The sequence below is a fragment of the Trichosurus vulpecula genome, chromosome 2 (assembly GCF_011100635.1).
Source record: "Trichosurus vulpecula isolate mTriVul1 chromosome 2, mTriVul1.pri, whole genome shotgun sequence".
In the NCBI taxonomy this organism is placed as follows: Eukaryota; Metazoa; Chordata; class Mammalia; order Diprotodontia; family Phalangeridae; genus Trichosurus; species Trichosurus vulpecula.
In genome coordinates, this window is record NC_050574.1 from 88,295,366 (window position 1) to 88,318,225 (window position 22,860).

General features: G+C 40.5%; 1 protein-coding gene across 2 annotated transcripts in view; it reads right to left on the reverse strand.

The window, feature by feature from the left end:
• Positions 1–22,860, reverse strand: part of STIM1 (stromal interaction molecule 1) — a 246,113-nt gene that overhangs the window by 121,105 nt on the left and 102,148 nt on the right. For both annotated transcript variants that reach the window (XM_036744735.1, XM_036744736.1), the window contains exon 2: positions 17,647–17,777. In XM_036744735.1, coding sequence (XP_036600630.1) covers positions 17,647–17,777 — 131 coding nt within the window. The remainder of the gene's footprint in view (positions 1–17,646; positions 17,778–22,860) is intronic.

A 22,860-nucleotide genomic window follows, 5' to 3' on the forward strand; every position in this document is an offset into this window, starting at 1 on the left:
TTTTCAAGCAGATGATGAATTTCATTAAGCTGTATGAGATGACCTCTGATGTCTCTTCCTAATCTGAGCATCTCTGAACTTTGGACCAGATATAGTGACAATAAGCATCAAAAATGTGCTCACTTCTTTGTAGCGTCAAACTTTCTAGAACTATGAAGACAAAGGTGGTCCCCACTAACTAGCTGAGCATCCTTGGAGCTGGGGTGGAAGGGTGTGGGGCGCCAGTAGTGGATAGATATGTCTGGCCTTAGCCATCCCTTCCCCTAAGCATCTAAATAAAAGAAAGGTCTAGGAGAAAGGTCAAGGGTAGGGTGGAATAAGACAGCTTTGTCAGATCTGGTTGTCATATATATCCACGTGAGTATGACTACATTATAGTGGTCATACTTCCAGGATCTATGATTCAATCTATGTGAGTATTCCCTCCAATGCAGAAAGCAATCCTTTATTCTGCAGAAGACAGCCTTGGTTAGTTGTTCTGCCAAAAAATATTCCTCACTCCAAAATCAACTGCTGATTGGCCTCTCCAAACCTAGCTAGATTCATCCTGGGATGACAAACATAGTAAGTGGCTATTCCCATACTTGGTACCCCATTTAATATAAGGTCCCTTCCAGCTCTAAATATACAATCTTGTGGTTCTGCTTTGTCCTTTCCCTTAATTTATTAAACAAAGTTTTTTTTACTTTATTTTTTCTGTAAGATTTTATTTTTAATCCAATTTGAGTTTATTTTCAGTTCCAAATTCTTTCCCTTCTACTTCCCCCTCCCCCACTAATTGAGTGAGTAAGCAAAACAAAACCTATTACAAATATGTATAGTTATGCAAAACAAATTCCCACATTAGCTACATCCAAAAAAATATGCTTCAATCTGCATATGAGTTCATCAGTTCTCTATCTGGAGGTAGATAACATGTTTCATCATGATCCTTTTTGAATTGTGGTTGGTTCCACTGTACTTATCAGAGTTTCTAAATTTTTCCAAGTTGATTATCTTCATAATACTGTTGTTACTATATAAATTGTTCCCCTGGTTCTGTTCCTTAGTAAAGTTTTAAAACAAATAATCTTCAATTTTGTCTCAGATAAGAGAAAGGTATCTAACTCTCTGACCAGAGAAGTCAGAGAGATGGCCATATATACTGGAAGCTCCAGATTAGCCTAAAGGTAAAGAGAGCAAGCAAAGAGAAGAATCCATCTCGGGTAGTAACTTAGAGGTTCAGAGGTAAAAATTATTCCTAACTTCCCAAAGGAATTGCCTTACAAAGACCACTTTTCCCTTCTGAAAAAATATACAAAGACAGCAAATGTGACAAGGGAGTATTTTAGCCCATTTACCTTTCCTGGAAGTCCACACTCTACATATCCATTCACATGAAGGAGACTATAAATTTCAAAGACAAAGGGAAGGTAGTAATCCTGGTCCCTCAACTGTCCCTCCTGGTCAAGTTCCAAACTGTCACAGAATCATATAATTTCAAAGCTAGAAGGAAAATAAGAAGTCAACTCATACCTGAAGAGGAATCTCTTTTATACCATCCAGCAAGTAGTGAGCCAACATCTCCTTAGCTAGGGCTCAGGTCCCCAAAGTTCCTAGTCAATTGGGGCCATCATGACATCCCTTAGGCTAATGATAACATAAATAATTCGTAGCTATAGCACTGTAATACTTACCAAGTATGATTCCCATAACAACCCTCCTACCTTTGACTTGTGATGTACAACATACAAATAAAAGATAGCATGGTACAAAAGCAAAAAATATACCAAAAAACTTTGTTTTGGTGTTGGAAGACCTAAGTTCAAATCTTGGTTTTACTATTTAACCAGCTGTGTGACCTTAGGAATGTTATGATATCTCTGGACCATGGTTTCCTCATCTATAGAATAAAAGGGTTGGATTACACTATCTCGAAGTACTCTTCCAGCTCTTATTTATGATCTTATCATCCCTATTTTACAAATAAAGAAAATGAAGCTCAGAGACCTTAAGTTACTTGCCTATTATCATACAGCTAATGAGCATCAGATCCAAAACTTGAACTCAGGTCCCTGGGACTCAGAACTCTTACCATTATATTGTAGTAGTGATACCATTATACTATACTGCCTTTCCAGCCTTACATCACCAAGGACCCTACCCAGGCAAATGGCAAGGTGGGGTAATTTCTATGTCTAGAGACAATAGCAGGGACAGTTAAATAGAGTGCCAGCCCTGGAGTCAGGAGGACCTGAGTTCAAATCTGACCTCAGACACTTGACACATGTACTAGCTGTGTGACCTTGGGCAAGTCACTTAACCCCAATTGCCCTGCCCCTCCCCCCAAAAAACAGACAATAGCAGAATCAACTGGATGCAGGAGAGTTGTTTATTCAAAAGGAACAGCATTCAACTCATATCCCAAGCCCTTCTATTTTTAGACTTGCCTCTTCAAAATGCCAGAGTAAGAAAGCAGGTGGGTAAGTGGACTGCCAAGTTCTTATATGCAGTACTCTTTCCTCCAGGTGGCTGGAGAGGAGAGGGCAAAACACTAACTCTGCCAGGGCCTGCCTGCTATCACACATTGCTACATGGTTTTCTTTGGTGCTCTGTAATTTCTGCCAGAAGAAAGCCAGGAGACTCTAAGACTGTGTATGGACCCAATGCCTCAGCTGAAGTATTCAGGAAAAAGGGCCCTGTGTCTCCAGGGCTACCATGGCCTAAGAGATCATCTAGTCTATTCCCCTTCTGATGCATGAATCCCCTCAACAGTATCACCAACAAGTATCCATCCAACCTCTACTTGATCACCTCCAGAGATACAGAACACACTCTACTTGGGAAGCTCCATGCTAGGAAGTTGCACCTTATATTGAGCCAAAGTCTATTTCCTTATAATGCCAACCCTTCATCCTCATTCTATTTTCTGAGGACAAGAAGAACACAGAATTGTAGCATCTCATATTTGGAAAGGACTTCGTAGGTCAATTACTCTAACTCACGCATGAACATCCCTTCTACCACTCATCAGAAATGATCGTCTATCCTATGCTTCAAGATTTACACTGTTGAGGGAGTCTAAACAGGCAAATGAAAAAGTCAGGACACCAGTAATATTCATCGCTGCTACTGACTAGAGGAAGAGGCTTCAGAAGAAAAAGGAAGATCTAAGAAGTGAATAGTATATCTCACCAAGAAGAGGCTATTAGAAAATGGGATTTAGATATTTAGGCCAGGCTCTTAGACAGGGATAGATCACACTAAATAGGCCCATAAAGAATGTCTGCCTGAAGAACAAGTCTGTTTTTTCACCTTTCAGATATTTGAAGACAGGGATAAATTTTTTCCTGAGTTTTCTATCATTCAGGTATTTCTTAAATATCTACTATGTGCCCAGCTCTATACTGAATCACAGAACTGAAAGGACCATTGAGGCTTTCTAAACCAAGAATCTCTTCTATAACATCCCTAACAAGTGGCCATCCACCCTTCACTTTGAAAATATCTAGTAAGAGGAATCTAATGCCTCCTAAATCAGCCTATTTCATTTTATATAGTACTAATTTTAAGAAAGTTTCCTTGTGGGGCAGCTAGGTGTTGCAGTGAGTAGAGCACTGGCCCTGGAGACAGAAGGACCTGACTTCAAATCCAGCCTCAGACACTTGACACATTTACCAGCTGTGTGATTTTGGGCAAGTCACTTAACCCCAATTACCCTGACTTCACCCTTCCAAAAAAATTAAAATAAAAAATGTTTAAAAAATTAAATGAAGAAAGTTTCCTTGTGTCAACCCTAAATCTGCTTCCCACCAAATTCTACCCATAGTTCTGCCCTCTGGGGCCAAGAAAATAAGTCTAATCCTTCTTCCACATGACTACCATTGTAATAATTCAAGATAATTCTCATGTACCCCTTAAGTCTTCTCTTCGGCAGGCTAAATATCCCCAATTCCTTCAAATGAAACTTGCACAGTATCTTCATAATTCTTTATAACTCATCATTTCCCTCTCCCAACCTAGCCTTCTTTCTAACTTCTCTATTTCTGTCAAGGATACCACCATCCTACCAAGTCACCTAACTTCAAAACCTCACTATCATCTTTGACTCCTCACTCTCACTCACCCCACATGTCTAGTCAGTTGGTGCCTTGTCAATTCTACCTCCAGCACATCTCTCACATCCATTCCCTTTTCTCTATTTATGTCTAGGCAGGATTATGACAACAGCTTCCAAATTGGTCTCACTGTCTCAGATCTCTCTCCCTCTCTGATCCTTCCTCCACACAGTTATCAAAGTGACATTCCTAAAGCAAGGGCTCTTTCATGTATCACCACTGCTTAACCCAGTGCTTTGTGCCTGCTTGAGAGAAAAGAATTAGAAGCAATACACAGAAGATACTCAGAAGAAAATTTAGGTTTGATGTTAGTGAAAAAAAATACCAATTGGAGCTATCCAAAAATGGAATGGGTCACCCTGAGGGGTAGCAGACACCTTCCTTCGAGATCTTCAATCAAAGGCTGGGTGATCACTTGTCAAATATGTTGTAGTAAAGATTCTTCTCCAGGTACAGGTTGGGCTAGATGGCCACCAATGTCCCTTCTTACTGAGGGGAGAGCAGCACTGTATTCTGGTCACCACTGCTCTCCTAATGTAGCCTCTATTAACTTTCTAATTGCTACAATCAATATTTTCAATGTATTTTGAGCTTGCAATCCATTAATCTCCTAATTTCTCTCTCAAACTGCTGCCTAGCTACACCCATCTTATCTTGTACTTTTGAAGTTGTGAAATTATGAAAAAGGAAAAAATAATGTTTCCCTTCAAGGAGCTTACATAAGATCAACTTGGTGAGGTAAGACTTGAACATGCAAAACAAAAAGAGAATATTTAAATGATAACAATGTGATTCAGACTTTAAATGTAATATGAGTTCAAAGGAAGGGAGAAAACTGTGAGAACTGGAGTAGGTAGAGGAGACTTTCTGGAGAAGCTGGAACCTAAGCTAGACACTCCAGGACAGAAATGATTTGGGAACATGAACAGGAAAAGGGAAGACATTCCTGGCACAGAGAAACTGTGTGATGGACCTTTGCTTCTTGTCTTGAACCAAATTCTTGTCTTGAGCTTCAGATCTCAGTCCCTGAAGTTAGGCAACCTACAGTGGACTCAGTGTTGTGTATGGGCAAAGACAATAGAAATGGAGCCATTAGATCTGGGTTCGAATCTTATCTCTGCTATTTTCTATCCTAGATGCGGCACAGTTATCACTTTCCTCATTTTTAAAATAAAAAGACTGTACTAAATGTTCTTAATATCCTTTCCAGGGCAGCTAGGTGGCGTAGTGCATACAGTACTGGACCTGGAGTCAGGAAGACTCCTCTTCAATCTGGCCTCAGATACTTACTAGCTGTGTGACCCTAGGCAAGTCACTTAATCCTGTTTCCATCAGTTTTTTCATCATTAAAATGAGCTGGAGAAGGAAATGGCAAACCATTCCAATATCTTTGCCAAGAATACCCCAAAAGAGGTCACAAAAGGTCAGACACGACTGAAATCACTGAAAGTGAAATCAATACCTTTTTCAGTTCTGAATCCTATGATCCTTCAACTCCTATCTTGACCTTGTCAAGAGACGGAGCCTGGGAAGTGGCAGCTTTAGAGACAGCTAAAGGACAAGTCATCACAGAGGCTCTTCAGTTGGAAGGGCCCTCAGGGTCTAGCTGAAACATGAATCTCTTCTACAACTTTCAAGGTACCCTCAAGGCTTTCTTGGCTTTAAGTGAAGGACTGATGATTGTCAAGCTCAGGCCAAGTCAATGGAGTCATGTCTTTCAAAACCAGACTATCTGGTGGGCCAGTATCCATGCCTCTCAGAGTTTGGTAGCAGCTGACTGCCAAGTCTTAGAAATATGGATTAAGCTATCTGTATAAGAGGAAAATCAGGTATCATGGGGCTCAGGGGAAGAAAAGAATGCGAAGTTTATTCTCTTAGGACACTGTCATGAACAGCTAAAGTAAGTGGCAACTTATTACACTAGCATTTTTATGAGTGCATTTAAGGAAGGCAGATAATAAAAAAGAGGGTTAACTCTTGGATTAAACTCTCCTGCACCTGGTGGTGAGATGACATGGGGTAAGAGTTCATGAAGAGAAACTGGTTGGGTTGGGAGGTTGACACCTTTAAAGTTTGGTCCCGGGCCTCTTGCTCTCATAGTTATTGTTAAGAAGAGAGAAAAGACACTGGGTAAGAAATTCACGGGTATCTACATTGGTTTGGAGTCATGCCTCATTCTGTTCCTGAACCCAAAGATAAACAAGCAACAGATTTAGAGAACCAATGACAAAGTAAGCTGGGGTCAGCTCCAGCTCTGCACTGCCTACCTGAATTGTATCAACTAAGCTTGCTCCCAATTTCTCCTCCACAGACAAGGTGCTGTTACTGTGTAACGACAGCTCATTCAATCCCCAAAATAGTCGTAGAAAAGATGATGCTATTATTGCCGTTTTACAGATAAGGAAACAAAAGTCCAGAGAAGGGAACTGACTTATCGAAACAACACAGCTTGGCTTGTTATTATGCTATACATGGCTCAGACAACAGAGACACATATACACATCCTTTCCTACAAAGTATTCTTCAACTGGAGCTCGTCCCTGCCACCAAGGGGTTTCCATTCCCTGAATAAGCCATGAAAGATTCACAGATGCAGAAGGAAGGAAGGAAAAACAAGAGCCCTGGAACAATCTGCTTCGTGGGCGAGGATCTCCCCTTCTGTCAGAACAAGCAACTTTCTGGGTTTTCCTAGAAACCCATGGGACCATCTGTGGAAATGGCTTCCTTGTCCTCTGTATCTGGCAAAGGCACTGGAGCAGAATGGGAGCTGTGCCCACTTCTACTGATGGAGAGAAGGAGTAGTCTGCCTGGTGTCCTACCTAAACTTCATGATAGGCTGGTTTGACAGCATTTCTACACAATACTGCTCCTTTCAGCACACCCAAGAATCTCACCAATGGGTTCTGTTATGAAGGCTGGCTCCCAATTATCACCCCAGGGCCCAATTGGGTGTCCAGGGCTGCAGAAGAGAGAACCAGCATTTCTTCTCCAATTCCACTACAGTTCAGTGGAATATGTGTTCATTATGTAAATGGAAGAATGGAGCTGATCCTTAAGCAAAATATCTGGTTATATACTGTGTGGTATTTGGTTGAAAAAACATTTCTTAAGCACCTGTGCATAGAGTCTTGTGATAAAAGCACCCACCTCACAGGGCTTTTATGGGGATCAAATGAGACCACATCACATAACTTAAATCAGATAGTTTTTATTATTGCCCAGTGCTAAGGAAGGCATAAAATTGAGGTAAGATGGATCCCTGCTCTTATGGACCTTAAAATCTAATAATTGGTAATAAGAGCTTACATTTATCATATCATACTTTACATACATTATTTTACTTGATTGCCCCAACAAGCCTAAAAGGTAAGTATTGTTATGCTCATTTTAAACACGTGGAAGGCCCTCAGGCTCTAGGAGGTTAAGTGACTTACCCAGAGTCACACAACCAGTAAGTGGCAGAGTAAAAAAATCTAAACCCAGGTCTTCTAACTCCAAAAACAGGATTCTTTTCACAACCATACAACTGTGTAGGAAAGCTATATTGTCTCCCAACCTACTACCACACAAAAAGATCCAGAGCCTCAGAAGATTTTAAAAAGGGGAGGAAAAGACTTGTACGAACTGACGCAAAGTGAAATAATCAGAACAGGATAACATTGTTCACGGGATCAGTGACACTGTGTGATGACCTACTATAAATGACTCAGCTCTTCTCAGCAACACAATGATCTAAGACAAGCACAAAGGACTCAGGAAAGAAAATGCTATCCACATCCAGATAAAGAACTGATGGACTCTGAATGCAGATCAAAGCATATTTCTTTCACTTACTTTTTTCTTTTTCATGTTTTTTTCCTTTTGATCTATTTCTTCTTTCACAACTGTGGCTAATACGAAATATATTTTACATGATGGCACATGTATAACCTATATCAAACTGCCTACCGTTTTTGGAAGAGAGGAGGGCAAGGAGGATGAAAAATTTGGAACTCAAAATCTTGTAAAAATGAATAATAAAAATAGCCTTGACATGTAACTGGGGAAAAAATAAAATACTATTTAAAAAAAAATAAAAAGAGCAGAAAGTGGTATATGCAGGATACTGCCTACCTTTAAGCAGCATACTTCTTTTCACTTGTTAATTCAACAGAGACTGGTGACCAGCATTTGGTTTTCAAGTCCTATATTTTCCAACAAAGTTTTCTTCAAAACTCCAAAGTTTCAAAAGATTATAATTTCATCAGTAAGTTTCCCTACACCAATACCATTTACAATCCCTCTAGACATATATATTAGTCAAAAAAATTTAATCATCTAGTGGCCAACCTCCCAGTGAGCAGTCTCTCTACTCTTAGCTAGTCTGGTTTTCTGATGACAAACACATATTCAAAACTTGGTAGGACCTGCCAGAGCCTTTGCTCCATAGGCACAATCTTTGAGAACCCAGGTTACCTCCACACAGTGATGAGACTTCAGGACTTCAGTGGAATACAACAGGATCATTTTAACAAAATTCAATAACATACTTAAAGTAACTAGGGGTTACAGGGTCAGCAACAAATGTTGACGTTCTTTGTTTTGGCAGTAAGAGAAAGCGGGGCTATGAAACAGGCTTCCAGGGCACTCCTAGAACAAGTTAGATAACTATCAATAATATCAGCTTTGTTACTTTCTTCTCCCTCTATCTCCAAAGAGGATTCAAGGAATGGAAAGTTGTTGCTCAGAGTCTAAAAAAGACACTGTCTAAACATGTCCCATAGACTTGTGGGAAGATGCACTGAGTTGCAAAACCTAATCCAAAGACTTGAATTTCTTTCATATCACAGCCCTCCATGTCCCAAACTGGTCTCTCCTCAGTCCTCTAAAACATGCCAAGAGCTATCCCACCACCATGTCTTTACTTGTGCTCTTCCCTTTGCCTAGAATGTCCTCTTTTACCTTCTTTACCTGTTGAATTCTTTGCATTCCTTTAAAGCCAAATTTAAAAGCCACCTCCTCTGGGAAGCCATCCAAGATCCTTCCACCCATTTTAGTAATTACCTTCCCTTTCAAGTCTCACATAACACCTCTCTATGCCTCTCGGATAAATTTATCACATAAAATTTTAGGTATACTTTTCTCTGTTTATGTCTTATATTTCTACTACATTGGGAACTCCATAAAGGCACTAATGTAGTCTTACTAAAACTTTTTATCTAGCCTGTTACCGAGCACAGTGCTCTGCACACAGTAGACACTTATAAAATATTTGTGGAATAAAACAATGAAAGAAAATTAATGTAACAGAAGAGGTTGGCAGCCTATGGTGTGTAGGTCGAAGGCAGTTTATCAGATGATTTTTTGCAGTTAAGATTGTGGAAAGAGGTGTATGTGGCTATATGGTTGGGCGGGGAAAACTTAGTTTGTCACCTCCCTCCTCCTCCAAGTTGGCCACTCCCATCCGGACTCCCTGAAGGCTCAGGAGCTAAGGCCCAGGGCAATTTCTGCCAAAACGTTCCCAATCCTTCCACCCTCGCTTCAGGGGAAATACAGGAAGGCGTGGCAAGCCACTTCACAAAAGTGTTCAACCCCTGGGATAACCTCTCCAAGGATTATAGGGTAAATTCCCAAAGATGGCGACTCTCATGGAAGCTGCTCACTGTTGACAAGAAGGATCCTGGGGCCTCCTTTGGAAGTGACACGGTAACTGCACTGAGTAAATCCTGAGAAGGGAGAAAGAAGGCCCATGGAGACTGCACTACTCCTGATCTTTAAGATAAAAACCTAGAAAGGATCTACCACAAGGAAGCCAGCGATTTGCCAATGATTCTCTTCCCAAAGGGCCTTGAAATTCCACAGTAATTTGCCAACTGAAGGGCTCCAGGGGATCTACATCATGGAAGATTTAAGTAGAACCTTGTGGGTGGCTCTGACATTTCCCACAGAAAAACTATTTTCTCCTTCCCAGGAAGAATGCCCTGAGGCCTCTACATTGGTGCTTTCCAGTGCCTTTTCTTATACTGCCCTGCCATTAAGCAAAACCAGCCTAAAAGCGGTTCACTGCACAAGGGTCTGAGAGTCTCTCATTATGACAGTTATCAGGATTAGCATTATTTTTATATCTAATGATGAGCAGAACGATATGATTCCCAGGGCTTCTTTCTAGCCATGATGCTTTATAAGTCATCATGAAGAAGGGCAATAATAATATAGCCCACATTTCTTTAGAGCCTTATGGTTTACCAAGCATTTGCCTCACAACAACCCTGTGAGATAGCAGATGATCATTCACATTTTATAAAGGAGAAAACTGGCTCAGAAAATGAAGTCTAATAAGATCAATGGTCCACATCACATAGCTAGTTAGTGGCAGAATCAGGGCTTATATCTAGTTCTATTTCAAGACCCAGTGTTCTTTCCACCAAACCAGGAGTTCTTAACCTGGGACTCCTGAACACTTTTTCAAAAACATTTTGATAGCTGCATTTCAATAATTGATTTTCTTTGTAATCCTATATATTTTTGTTTTGTGCATTTACAGAAACTCTGAGAAGGGGTCCATAGGCCTCACTAGATTGCCAAAGGGGTACATGACATAAAAAAATGGTTAAGAATCTCTGTCCTAACTCATGATGCTTCCTGAAGAATCCAAAACACTGGGTAGGCCCAGAGGGTTGACTTGAGTTCAGAATGCATTATCTAGGTTTTTCTTGGTGTGAGTTCAGCTCAAGTACCACTCCCTACAAGAAGTCTTTCCTGACTGTCCCCCTGAAATGTTAGTACAACCACCAACCTGAAATTCCTTGGGATTTACTTTGTATAATTTGTATCTGCTTATGTGTGTACATGTTGTCCACTTCACTACTCCCCCTTCCCCCAAATGTGCAAACTCCTTGTGGGCAGAAACTATTTCATTTTTGTCTTTGGGTCCCCAATGTCTAGCATAGCACCTGATACATAGTAAGCACTTAATACTTCTTAATTTATTGAATGAGTGATTGAAAACTGATCTTCCATCACACTTAGAAAGATCCAAAGTTATTTTATATGTAAATGTACATTCTAATAGATGAGATATTAGGGAAAGTGAAGGATGCCCTAGGTCCATATCTATTAATGACAGGACTAACGACAGGAAAAACTTCCTTTGTCAAACCCTCAGCAATCACATTCTGGACAATCTCAGGACAACCACAGAATTGAAGCATCACTGACATGATCACAATGGTTAAGAAAGGCAGCTCAATTATAGGAGGAAGCCAGCCTCTTACTGGGAGGAAAGGACTACTGTGTAAAGTCAACACAGCAAGTAACTAAGAATTGTCTCTGTTATGCTCTGGGTCTATATTTGTCTATGTGCATATTGGGTGCAACTAGTCTTCAGAACCCCAGGGAGGCAAACATTCCCTTTACTACTTCTATCCTATATTTCTCTGGCACTCAATTTTTGTTTCTATGCATATTCATTGACATGATAAGGATCTATCCCAGATGGCAGGAATGAGTCTGCTACAATACAAGTTCTCTGAGGAGGCCATACGTGTACTCCCAAAAGCCCCAACTCACAACAAAATCAACTAAGAAGTCTGAACTGAGCACCTCGGATGGTAAAGCTGGGACAGAACTGAAAGATAATCTAATCTACCTCCCTGCTAACCCTTTAATTTTACAAACACGAAAAATGAGGCTCATAGAGGAAAAAAGGTTTGCTGAAGAATCCAAAATTCAAAGCTAGATCTTCTTAATGCATGCAAAGCCCTTTATATACCACACTTTCTATTATGTGCTCATTTCAATACTTGGTACCATGAGCAATACAAACACACAAATTAAGAGATAAAGGGACCTTAAATGTGAATTAGTTGAAACCCCTAAGAGAGCTTTCCTAATTTTCTCAGTTATCAGCACTCTCCCTCTACAAATCACTTTAAATTTATTTTGTAAATATTCTGAATTCGATTATCTGTGTACATTTGCTTCTTTCCATTAGAATGTAACCTCCTTGAAGGCAGGGGCTGTTTGTTTTGGTTACTATATCACTAACACCTACAACACCACCTGACACATTTTTTTTTTATTGGACCTGTGATTTTGTCTGTATAGTGAGGTCTGAGGAACTTCCTCTGCCAAGGCAGCTGGGCACCTTCTCTACAATTTATGATCTTAGAAAAGTTGCCTGGTGGAACTGAGAGGTTAAGTGAGTATCCAAGGATCACACAGACATTATGTGTCAGAGCTAAAACTTGAACCCAGGTGTTCCTGAGTCAAAGGCCCATTTTCTATCCATTACACCAGGCTGCCCAGCACACATTAGGCATTTAATAAAGTTGTTGAATGAAGAAACCGAAGTGGGGGTGGGGAAGTGACTTACACATAGGTAACAAATAATAGAGCTAGGAAAAGAACCCAGGTCCTCTGACTCCAAATTTAGTGTTCTTAATATTGCACTATGAGTGCAAGGTCCCTGCACTTGAGGAACTTACAGTCTATTTGGGGAAACAAGAATTACAAACATAAAGAAACAAGTCATACAAAACACAAGACAGAATATGACTATTTAAAAATACAGTACATAATATATGCCAGAAAAGTTCAAAGGAAGGGAAGAACTCGGTTCTACCTGTACCTAAACAAGACAAAATGGGGAAAAGAATTAGGTTTATTCTGCCTGGCTCCAGATAGCAAAATGAGAAGCAATGGGAAAAAGCTACAAGAAAGAAGATTTCAGCTCAAAATAAGAAGGAACTTTCAAACAATCAGACCTAAAGTGGAAAAGAGTGCCTCAAGCATTAGTGATTTTCTTTTCGCTGAAGGTTTTTAGTCTGAGACTAAAATGCCCCCTTTTAAAGAGACAGAGAATTCATGCTTCCAGTATAGGTTTAGAATAGATGTTCCTGGAGGGTCCTTACAATTCTAAGATTCTATCATAAGGAAGGAGCCAAAAAACAAATCAAAACTTTAAAGAGTAAGTGGACTCAAAAAGCCTAGTGTTTGGCTCCACTGCTTAGGGTCTAGTGGCTACTGAATTCCTCCAAAAATGGTTAAAACAAAGTAAGGTTTATTGAAGGTAAGCCCCAGTTATTCTGGAACTGTGTCACATACTTTATTCCTCTAATGGGGCAAGATAAATGAGATATCACCCACCAACCACATGGTATTATCTGAAGCTGAACCCAAGTTCTAGGCGATAGTCTTCTCTACATTAGAGGAATCTTGGTTCTTATGATTTCCATCAAACTATAGGCTCTCAACACTATCAAGTATCCTCACCATTAACCATGTGGCCTCTTGGTAAAGCCCATTTAGTCTGCAGGCCTGCTCTTATTTGTTTAGATTGGCAAGAAAGAAGCACAATTTTGCCATTAGCCCCAATGAATCAAGCTTCTTCTCTCAAAAGCCACAAGCCTTGGGAGCCACAAAGACAGCCGGCAGTAGGGGGTGGGGAGTAGGAAGGCAGAGTAGCTGGGGCCATGGAGAGATAGACACTGCTGGAAAAGAACAGCTCCCGGCAGGCACAGTCAAGAGAAGGGTGGCAGCTTTTGTATGATTTTTGAACAGTCTGCGCTGACAAGCTTTTTCTTTGTAGTAACATTCTTCTAAAGAGAACATTTTCTTCTTCCCTTCACTGACATCAAGATGCAGCACAAAGTGGAAAAAAGAGGAGGAGGGGACAGTAAAAACACCTAAAAAAGTCGCACCCCCATACAGACACTTATAACCACTTCCTGCCCCAGCCTTTGAGTTATCTATTCATTCAGCTCACTGCTAGTCCTGGCTCTGACACCAGCTGTGCAGGTTTGGAGAACTTATTTTACCTAGCTCACTGAATCTCAATTTGTTCACCTGTCAAATGGGGAAAATTAAAGTTGTACTGCCTCCTTCACAGGACAGGTGTGATGAAAGTGTTTTGTAAACACACTAAAGCACAGTGCCTGGCACACAGGAAGTACTATGTCAGTATTAACTATCATCATCATCATCATCATCATCATCATCATCATTATTATTATTATTATTATTATTACAAATCATAAAGTGCTATAGGAATGTTATTATTGGGCACACTGTATATACAAAGCAGTACTCTGTTGGCAGCTGGAGCTCAGAGGTCAGCTCTAAGTTTGGGAGTCAGCTTCACAGAGGCGGTGGTTGAAGCCCTTGGAATGAATGACAGGTCACCAAGAGCGAGGTATTTACAGAGAGAGGGAAAATGATGAGAGGAACAAACCTACATTAAAAGGGTCAAAAAGAATATAAAGAGTCTGCAGGGAAAAAAATAGAATTGAGAGGTAGAAAGAGAACCAGGAGAGTACAATGTCTCAGAAGCTGTGGGAAACCAGGATACAGTAGGAGTTAATAAGCACTGTCAAATGCTACAGAGAAGTCACCAACAAGATAGCCCAGTTCCTAAGAAAAGACCACATGGCAAGCCTTGTGCCAAGACTTGTGCCACCTGAAACAAGAAGCCACCTCTCTACAATAAGCAATTTATTTGTTTGACTTAAATCTGGCTTTCAAGGGCCACTGATGCTTGAAAATGCTAAGTAAACATCACAAAGGTTTTCATTATATTACTCCCCAATTCCCCATTACTGGCATCCTAATACCTATTCCAAGTTTTCAAAATTTTCAAAACTTCAACACCACCCCCTCCACGATTGTTGTCCTAGTCAAGAACCAAGTAGATAGATTCCCTGAATCCATCACCTAAAATTCCTCAATACATTCCTGTCTCTCCAACCAGATCAGCCTGTACTGGTATAGTTGGTTTTTTGAAATCAAGTAAAGGAATTTACATTTTCTTATTCTATTTCATTTCATTAGATTTGGCCCATGGTTCTAACATGTCTAGGTCTCTTGGTAGCCTATTTAAGCTAGATCACATAGAGCCTGACATGGTTATTTTTTTTTCAGGTGTGTGCCTCCTTCCATCATCTCCTTAATTAAGGGCAGGGATCACATCTTCTTGTTTGGGCTCCTCTGCCCAGCAAAGGACATGCTTAGACAGCTGTTCATGATATTCTTGTTGCCTAAACAATTTAATCATTTGTTGGGCGTTCTCCTCCATTCCTAACTCAGGCAAAACCCCTTAGATGTTTTTAAGAGTCCCTTAGGCCCCAGAGCCCAGTGTCCTGACTTCTGGCCACAGCCAGATTAGGCTCCCCAACTCACAGCCTCCCACTACGCACAGATAGGACTTCTACAATGTAGCCCATCATGGCCTGCAGGAACAGGCCACTGGATAATATCTGTAAGAACTGTAGGCAAAGCTGGAGAGAATGCGATAATCTGGGCTTTAAGGTATTATTTCCAGTCTTCCTCATTAGAAAGATAGCACCTCAGATATGCAGAGTTGTGATGAAATAAGTACTCTATGACATTTTTGGTGTGATTATAGATTGGTGAAAATATTTTGAAAGGCAATATGGCAATTGGTAATGAGCCCAAAGTTGACTATACATCTTGTGACCTCAAAATTCCCTTAACAGGATTTTATCTCAAAAACATAATAAAAGGGTGGCAGGGGAGAATCTATCTGTACTCTGCAATAAAAAAAAATTTATGAACAATATATACTCCCAACAGTTAGAAAATTGCCAAATAAATATTAAAGTATATTAATGTAATAGAATACTATGGTGCTGTTTTTTAAAAAGACATGAAGCATACAAGGAAATATGGAAAGATCTACATGAAGTAAGTGTTACCAAGTGAAATCAGCAGAGCAGAACTACATTCACACCAACTATGACTACCTACGAGGTGAGGAAGAGGAGGAGGAAGAAAGGCAATAAAGGAAAATGAGAAAAAGGAAGGAGAGAAGAAATAAGAGATACCAGATCATCACATACAACAGGAAGGAGACACAGAACAAAAGCATCTTCTTTGCTTGTTTGTTCGTTCATTTAGTTTTTCCTTGTAAAGCTCGATGAGTTTTATGTAAGATTGTATCCCTTACTTTGCATATGATTATTTGTTTTTGTTGACCACTATCAAGTCTATAATAAAATAAACATTTTTCTGAAGACCTCCAGTGATGGGAAATGACCTCGCCCTACTAAGACAGCCACTGTCAGATTGTTCTGACAAGTCTTCCCTTATGTTGAGGCAGAATCTGCCTTCCTGAGTCATCAGAGAAAGGAGGGAAAGCATTGGATTTGGAGTCAGAAGATCATGAAATTGTAAGCTGCATCAGGTCAAGAATGCCTAAATTTTGTATTTCCCCCATCTCTGCACGCAAAAGACATTTAGTAAATATTTGCTCATTAAATATATGAATAAATGAGTTGGTTTAAATTCCAGCTCTGCTCTCTCTGTATAACTTTGGGCAAGTCATTTCCTTATGAGAAAGTGTAGTACAGTGGAAAATGTGCTGGATTTGCAGTCGGAGGACCTGGGTTCAAATCCCATCTCACTTACTACCTACTTAAGCAAGTTCTTTAACAGAGCTCTCTAGGCCTCAGTTTCCTTATCTGTAAGATGAAGAGGTTGGACTAAATAACATTCTTGATCATTCTTAATTTTCTTTGGTTATGATACATTTCCTTGCCTCCATCCTCCTAGTTCCTCCCTTTGGAGCCACACAGAACAAGTCTGTTCCATGTGTCCTCAGTACAGCCCTTCAGACACTGGAAGTTACCCATCATATCCCATTCTCCATATTTTCACAGTTCAGTACATGAGTTAGTCTCAGGTTCCAGTCTCCTCATTTTGATTAGGGAATGGAAATGTAACAACAGGAACCAGTATTCTATGCCCTATCATCTGATGGCTCACCCATGTATGGGCTGAAACCCTCATGCAGATCAGAACTTTATGTTAATATGGGAGTAAGCATGGCAGAAACACCATTAAAGAAATTATTTGCAGGAGGATTTTTAATTCCTTCAAACTCTCAGAATTCTGCCTGATAGGCTGTACCATTCATTTGGCACTAAACGAATTCATATTACATAATCCATTAATTTTTCAAGTGTGAGATTTTTGTCTCTGTGACAAAACGATAAGGTCCTATCAAATCTTAGGGCTGGTTTAAGCCCCTGTCTGTTTAGTGAGTGATGACAGCCTCAGGCCCAAATGATCTCAAACTAACTAGACTCAGCAGGATGACCAATGTATAGCTAATGTTTTTCATTGCCCTTCTCAGAGAGGTCAGAGGCTCTGGGAAAAACTGGTCAAGATTAAGTGCTTTGGAGTAGCCCAGAAATGAATGATCTGGTCAGCACAATGGACTAACCAAAACAGAGATGGCAATCCTGGGCTACAGAGATACCATGCTCAGCAGTAGCAACTATCAACCTCTCATCACTTCCCAGGCCCGCCCACCCCTGAGCTACTAGTGAGAACTCACAAGGCTGTATGCCATCATAATGCCCAGACAGGCTGGTGCCACCCCATTCCACCCAGGAGCAGCCTGGCTGCTCCTCAACAGGAGACATCCTGCACCCCCTCTGTCTTCAGAGCTAGACCTCACACATAAGGCAAAGGCAAAGGAGGAAAGCTAGAAGGAAGAAGAAGAGCAAGAAGACATGACAAAGGAAGAGAGGAAAGGGTGGGGATTTGTCACCTCATCACTCTCCTCCACATCCACGTTCCCGTTGGCATCATCATCCATCTGCTTGTGGATGTTTCGGACGGCCTCAAAGCTGAGCTGCTCATCCTCATTGTGGCACAAGGGCTTGTCAATCCTGCAGAATTCTGTCAGAGGGAAAGAAAGAGGCCACTGTCATGAAGCCCTAGAATGATATCCCATATCAAGGATGTGTTTGTACAAGATAACAACTGCTCAGAAAGTCAATCGTTAAATATTCAGTGTGAGCATTTACCCTTGAAAATTAGCCAACTACAAATCTGGGCTTGATTTATTGTTTTGCTGATTACCTAGTCTTAAGAAAAGACTGAGAAAATGTTAACAATACAAATTAAATTTACAAATGTATTACAGGTACACTTTGTCCCCAAAAGATCTGGTTGTTAGATATTTGCCAGTATACACCTGTATTCCATGTCTAACTCTGCCACTAGCTTCATTATGTGACCCTGAGCAAGTCTCTTTCCTTCATAAGAAAAAAAGGAAAGGGAAGGAGTCATTTCAAACTGAATTTAGGATAACTCCATGAGCCTGGTATCAAGTGGCCAGTTTCCACTTGGCTTATTTCTACAAGCATATGTCTTAGTAAGAATTATCAGGGAAGCAGGACCTTCCTTCCTTCTGTTCCCTCTAGTCCAAGGAAGTCAGAAGAATGAGTTTTTGTGGTGGGAGAGCTAAATGAAGACAAGGTTATATACAGGAAAAAATGCTAGAGAGATAATGGGCTAGAGGTGGAAAATGAGACATACATTTTCAAATATGGCCAATGTATGATTCATTATGCTAGTCTTTGAGTCCTCTATAGAAGAGGTTTTATTTGGAGGAGAGGGGGATGAATTATCAGGGAAGAGTGGGTGGGTAATGAGTGGCACTAAAAAAAAAAAGCATCAACGAAACATTAAAAGTATGTAGAAGGAAGTTCAGAAGGTGATACAAATGAGTGGGACAGTTTTTTACTATTGTACTACATATACATTTTAAAAATCAAACTGTAAATAAGGGAAGTTGATAATTTCATATATAATCTTCATTTTCTGTCATTTGCATATTGAAATATTCAGAGTTTCTTAAGTCTGTAATAAGAAAAATAAGGAAAATAGCCAGTTTCTGGAGTAACACACCAAACAAGACCATTCTGCCGGACATATGAGTTCTAGCTCTACGCCCAGCCTCCTACTTAACTCATTTATTTGCCTACTTCTCCTCTACCCCCAGAGGTACCACTACATCCCTTGGGGCAAACTCAAACTCAGGACAGTCTTGCTGGTATTCTTGGCATTCAATTCAACAGACATTTACCTAAGGTGCACATAGGTGCAAGGCCTTTACTTGGTGCTGAGGAAACAAAGATGAAAAGCGATACAGCATGTATGCAAGTTTCATCTGAAGTAGAATGTGACAGGGGCAAAATAGAGAGACCAGCAAAGTGGTATGAGAACTATAAGGAGGGGGTAATCAATTTCAATGAGGGGTGGAGGGCGGCAGAGATGAGATTAAAGAAAGCTTCATAAAGAAGGTGGCACCTGAACTATGCTTTAAAGAAGTAAAATGATTTCAACAGGTGGAAATGAGGAAGGAATGCCTTTCAAGCAAAGTAAATGACCTGCTTGATTGGCTGGAGGCAGGAGATGGCAGAACGAGATTGGAAAACAGTTAATAGTCCAGTTACACTGGAATGCAGTGCATGAGCAACAGCAGAAAATTAGGCTGTAATGAATCACAGAATTCCAAAGCTGGAAGGGCCTTCAGGGGTTTCTAGTCCAACTTGTGCCTGAGCAGGAATCAATCCCAACAAGGGATCATCTAACCTCCATTTGAAAGTTATGCTGGACCCTGACTGATGCCAGGTTATGACGTTTGTCTTTGAGCAGGGGAGGCACATGGTTATACTTATGCAACGTAGGTCCTGAGAGAATTTCTTCCTCCTCCAGGAAGCTGTTCTTGATTCATCTGGTCTGCAATGACTGGTCCTCTAGAGATCTCAGGTTGCTTTTACAGCCAGCTCCATACAATTAAACAATAAACTACCCTAAAGCAATTTCATGTGTGCCTTTTAGTTCCTATATTGGTCACTTACCTAAGTGCAAGAGCACTGTCATTTCCACTTGCCCTAGGTATGACACTAATACATGCTACAGCTTGGGGAATGAAGACCCAGTCACTAAAATGACCCCTATGCAGCATTAGTCTGATTCACTTTCTACAGGACTCCATCTGAAAGGCAAATGAGCAAGTTCACTGAAGAAAAAGCTGTCAAATGGGGGAATTCATTCATTCATTCCAAAAGTATTAAGTGCCTACTGTATTAACTACTATAGATACAAAAGACAAAATGAAAAACAGCCCTTACCTTAAGACCTTTATGGTTTACTAAGATAACACATGTAAGGCCCTTTGCAAACCTTAACATTCTATATAGATACTAGCTATTACATAGATAAAAAAGCAAATACTAAGTTTTTATAAAATAAAATCAAAGTCATTTCATGACAAGTAGAACACTAACAATTGTTGGAAACAGGAAAGGCTTTGTTTAGCTCTGAGCCAGATCTGAAGACAGTGAGGGAATCCATGAGGTGAGGCACAGCTTGTGCAAAGGCACAAAGATAGGAGATTAAATGCCAAGTTGCAGGAAGAGCAAAAAAGCCAGTCTGACTAAAATATCAATTGTATGAAGGAGTAATGTGAATTAAGTCTAGAAATAAGTTAGAACCAGGCCATAAAGGGGTTTAAATGCCAAGCTAGGGGAGTGTGTATTTTATCCTAAATCCAAGAGGGAGCAGGGGAAGATAAAAGGTATGCAACAGAAAATATTAGTGTGATCCATCTTCTGCATCACAGTATCCTAGCTTATGAGAAATGTAAAGATCAGTTTGAGGGGACCTAAGTAGCTCCCCTTAGAAGCAGACTGGTAGAAAGGAAATAGCACTTCTGAAGTCTTTGATTCAAGTCCCAGAGAGTCTTAGCTTCTTCTATAAAAAGGGAGATGAAGAAAGGGATTTATACCGACCCCTCCCAGTTTAGGTCAACCAAGATAATGCATGTGAAAGTGCCTAAAGTGCTACTGTTTTAAAGCTATGGTAATTATTAAGCCTCCTCCAATGTCTCCTCAAAGATATGTGGAAGTGACAAGGCTCTGCAAGATTCTGCAAGGAGAATTTAAGCTCCTAGCAAAAAACAGCCCAGAGAAAACCTGTGTGTCTGCGGTGTAAAAAAATCTAATTATGGAAGGGCTTATCAGTGGAACACTGGCAACCAGTGTATGAAAATTAGGCCCTGACCTTTTGAAATAAGTATTAATAATAAGACCCAGGGACCTGAGAACATCTTTTTGGCCAGGACCTCCCCAAAGCCCAACTATTGCCTTGTCTTTGATGCTCTCAATGGCCATTGCCACCCCTTCCTTGGTTTATTAGGGCCCTTTCTCTCTCCAGAGAATCATAGAATTAGAAGAGACATCAAAGACCTTCTAGTCCAATCTACACCCAAATAAGAAGGATCCATGTTAAGTGATTATTTAGCCTTTTCTTGAAACTAAAAAACTCCATGGAAAGGGAACACAGCAAAGTCAATTCCATAGTTATACAGTTCTACTTGTTAGGAAACCTATGGACCATAGAGAATCAAATTTATCCAATGAAACTAACCATTCACTCTGGGCTAGTGAGCAAATGGCTTTTTGCAAGGCTGAAACAACTAAAATTTACCCCAATCTATACCCCCCCAAAAGTTGGGTAAACTCTTAGGGGTCTCCTACTAACTCTCTGGAGGCTCTCACATACACATACTACTTCCATTTGCACAAGGGAATGCCAGAAGCAGCAGACTGGGGAGCAGCTTTGTTGGTATTATCTGCACTTCTGTGTTAAAACGGAAGCTCAAATACCAAAGCTTGTCATTAAACCATCATCAGAATTATCATCAAATCCCTCAGACCATGGGCTCACACGAGTACTAAAAGCCTAGCTTTTCCTAAGAATTCTAGTTTCTTGCTGATATTCAGCAGAAATTATTGCCCAGGAAAGGTCTTAGGCAGTGTAGTGCAGAGACTTTGGAGTCCAAAAACCTGGGTTCAAAACCCAGCTCTTGCTATTTACTAGCAATGTGGAATTGGACAACTTACTTTACTTCTTTGCACCTCAGTTTTCTCATCTTTAAAATGAATTAGACCAGATGATCCCTAAGGTCACCTTCAGTTCTCAATCCTGACTATAGCACTTGAAAATTCTGATTCTTTGCACCAGGAGGTAGGAAAGAGAATGCAGTGACTGATGGCAGGCACCTGAGCTGGCCAAACCCAGTGAGAAGCACCTGAGTCAGACATGGGGGATGGTGGGCCACAGTGTTCAGGGCTCAGAGCAGTGAGTGAAAAAGGCAATCACTTAAAGATGGGGTGGGAGGAAGGGAAAGAGGCAATTAACAGAAGGCCTTGAAACCTATTATTAGTAAATTAGTTTAAATCTTAATGATACACTGCACAGGGAGTCTGGAGACCAGAGTCCTAGACCTAACTCTCACACTAACTCACTGTATGACCTTGACAATAACAGCTATTAACTATCATTTATGTACCACTTTGCGGTTTACAAAATTAGGCTCTGTCCTAGACCTCTTCTCTTCTCCCTCTATACTGTATCATTTGGTGATCTCATCAGCTCCCAGGGGATTCAATTATCAGCTCTACTCAGATGATCTGAGATCTATTTGTCTAGCCCTTACCTCTCTCCTGACCTCCAGTCTCACATCTCTGCCTTTTCAACAACCTAAATTGCATGTTTCATAGACATCCTAAACTCAGCATGTCCCAAACTGAACTCATTATTTTCCTCCTCCCCCCAACCAAGTCCTCCCCTCTTCCTAATTTCATAACACTCTCTCATTACCATCACTTATATCTAGTCCTGTCATATACACCACACCCCATTCTCTCTTCTGCCACTGCCTCCACCCTGTTACAGGCCATCATTGACTCCTCAGGACTACTGCAATGACCTGCCGGTGGGTCTGCCTGCCTCAAGGCTCTCCTCACTCCAGTCCATCCTCTACTCAGCTGACAAATTCATCTTCCTAAAGTACAAATCTAATGTCACCCCATTCCCCATTCAATCAATTCCAATGACTCTTGGTTGCTTTCAAGATCAAATATAAAATTCTCTGATATTTAAAGATGTCTGTAACTTGGCCCCTTCC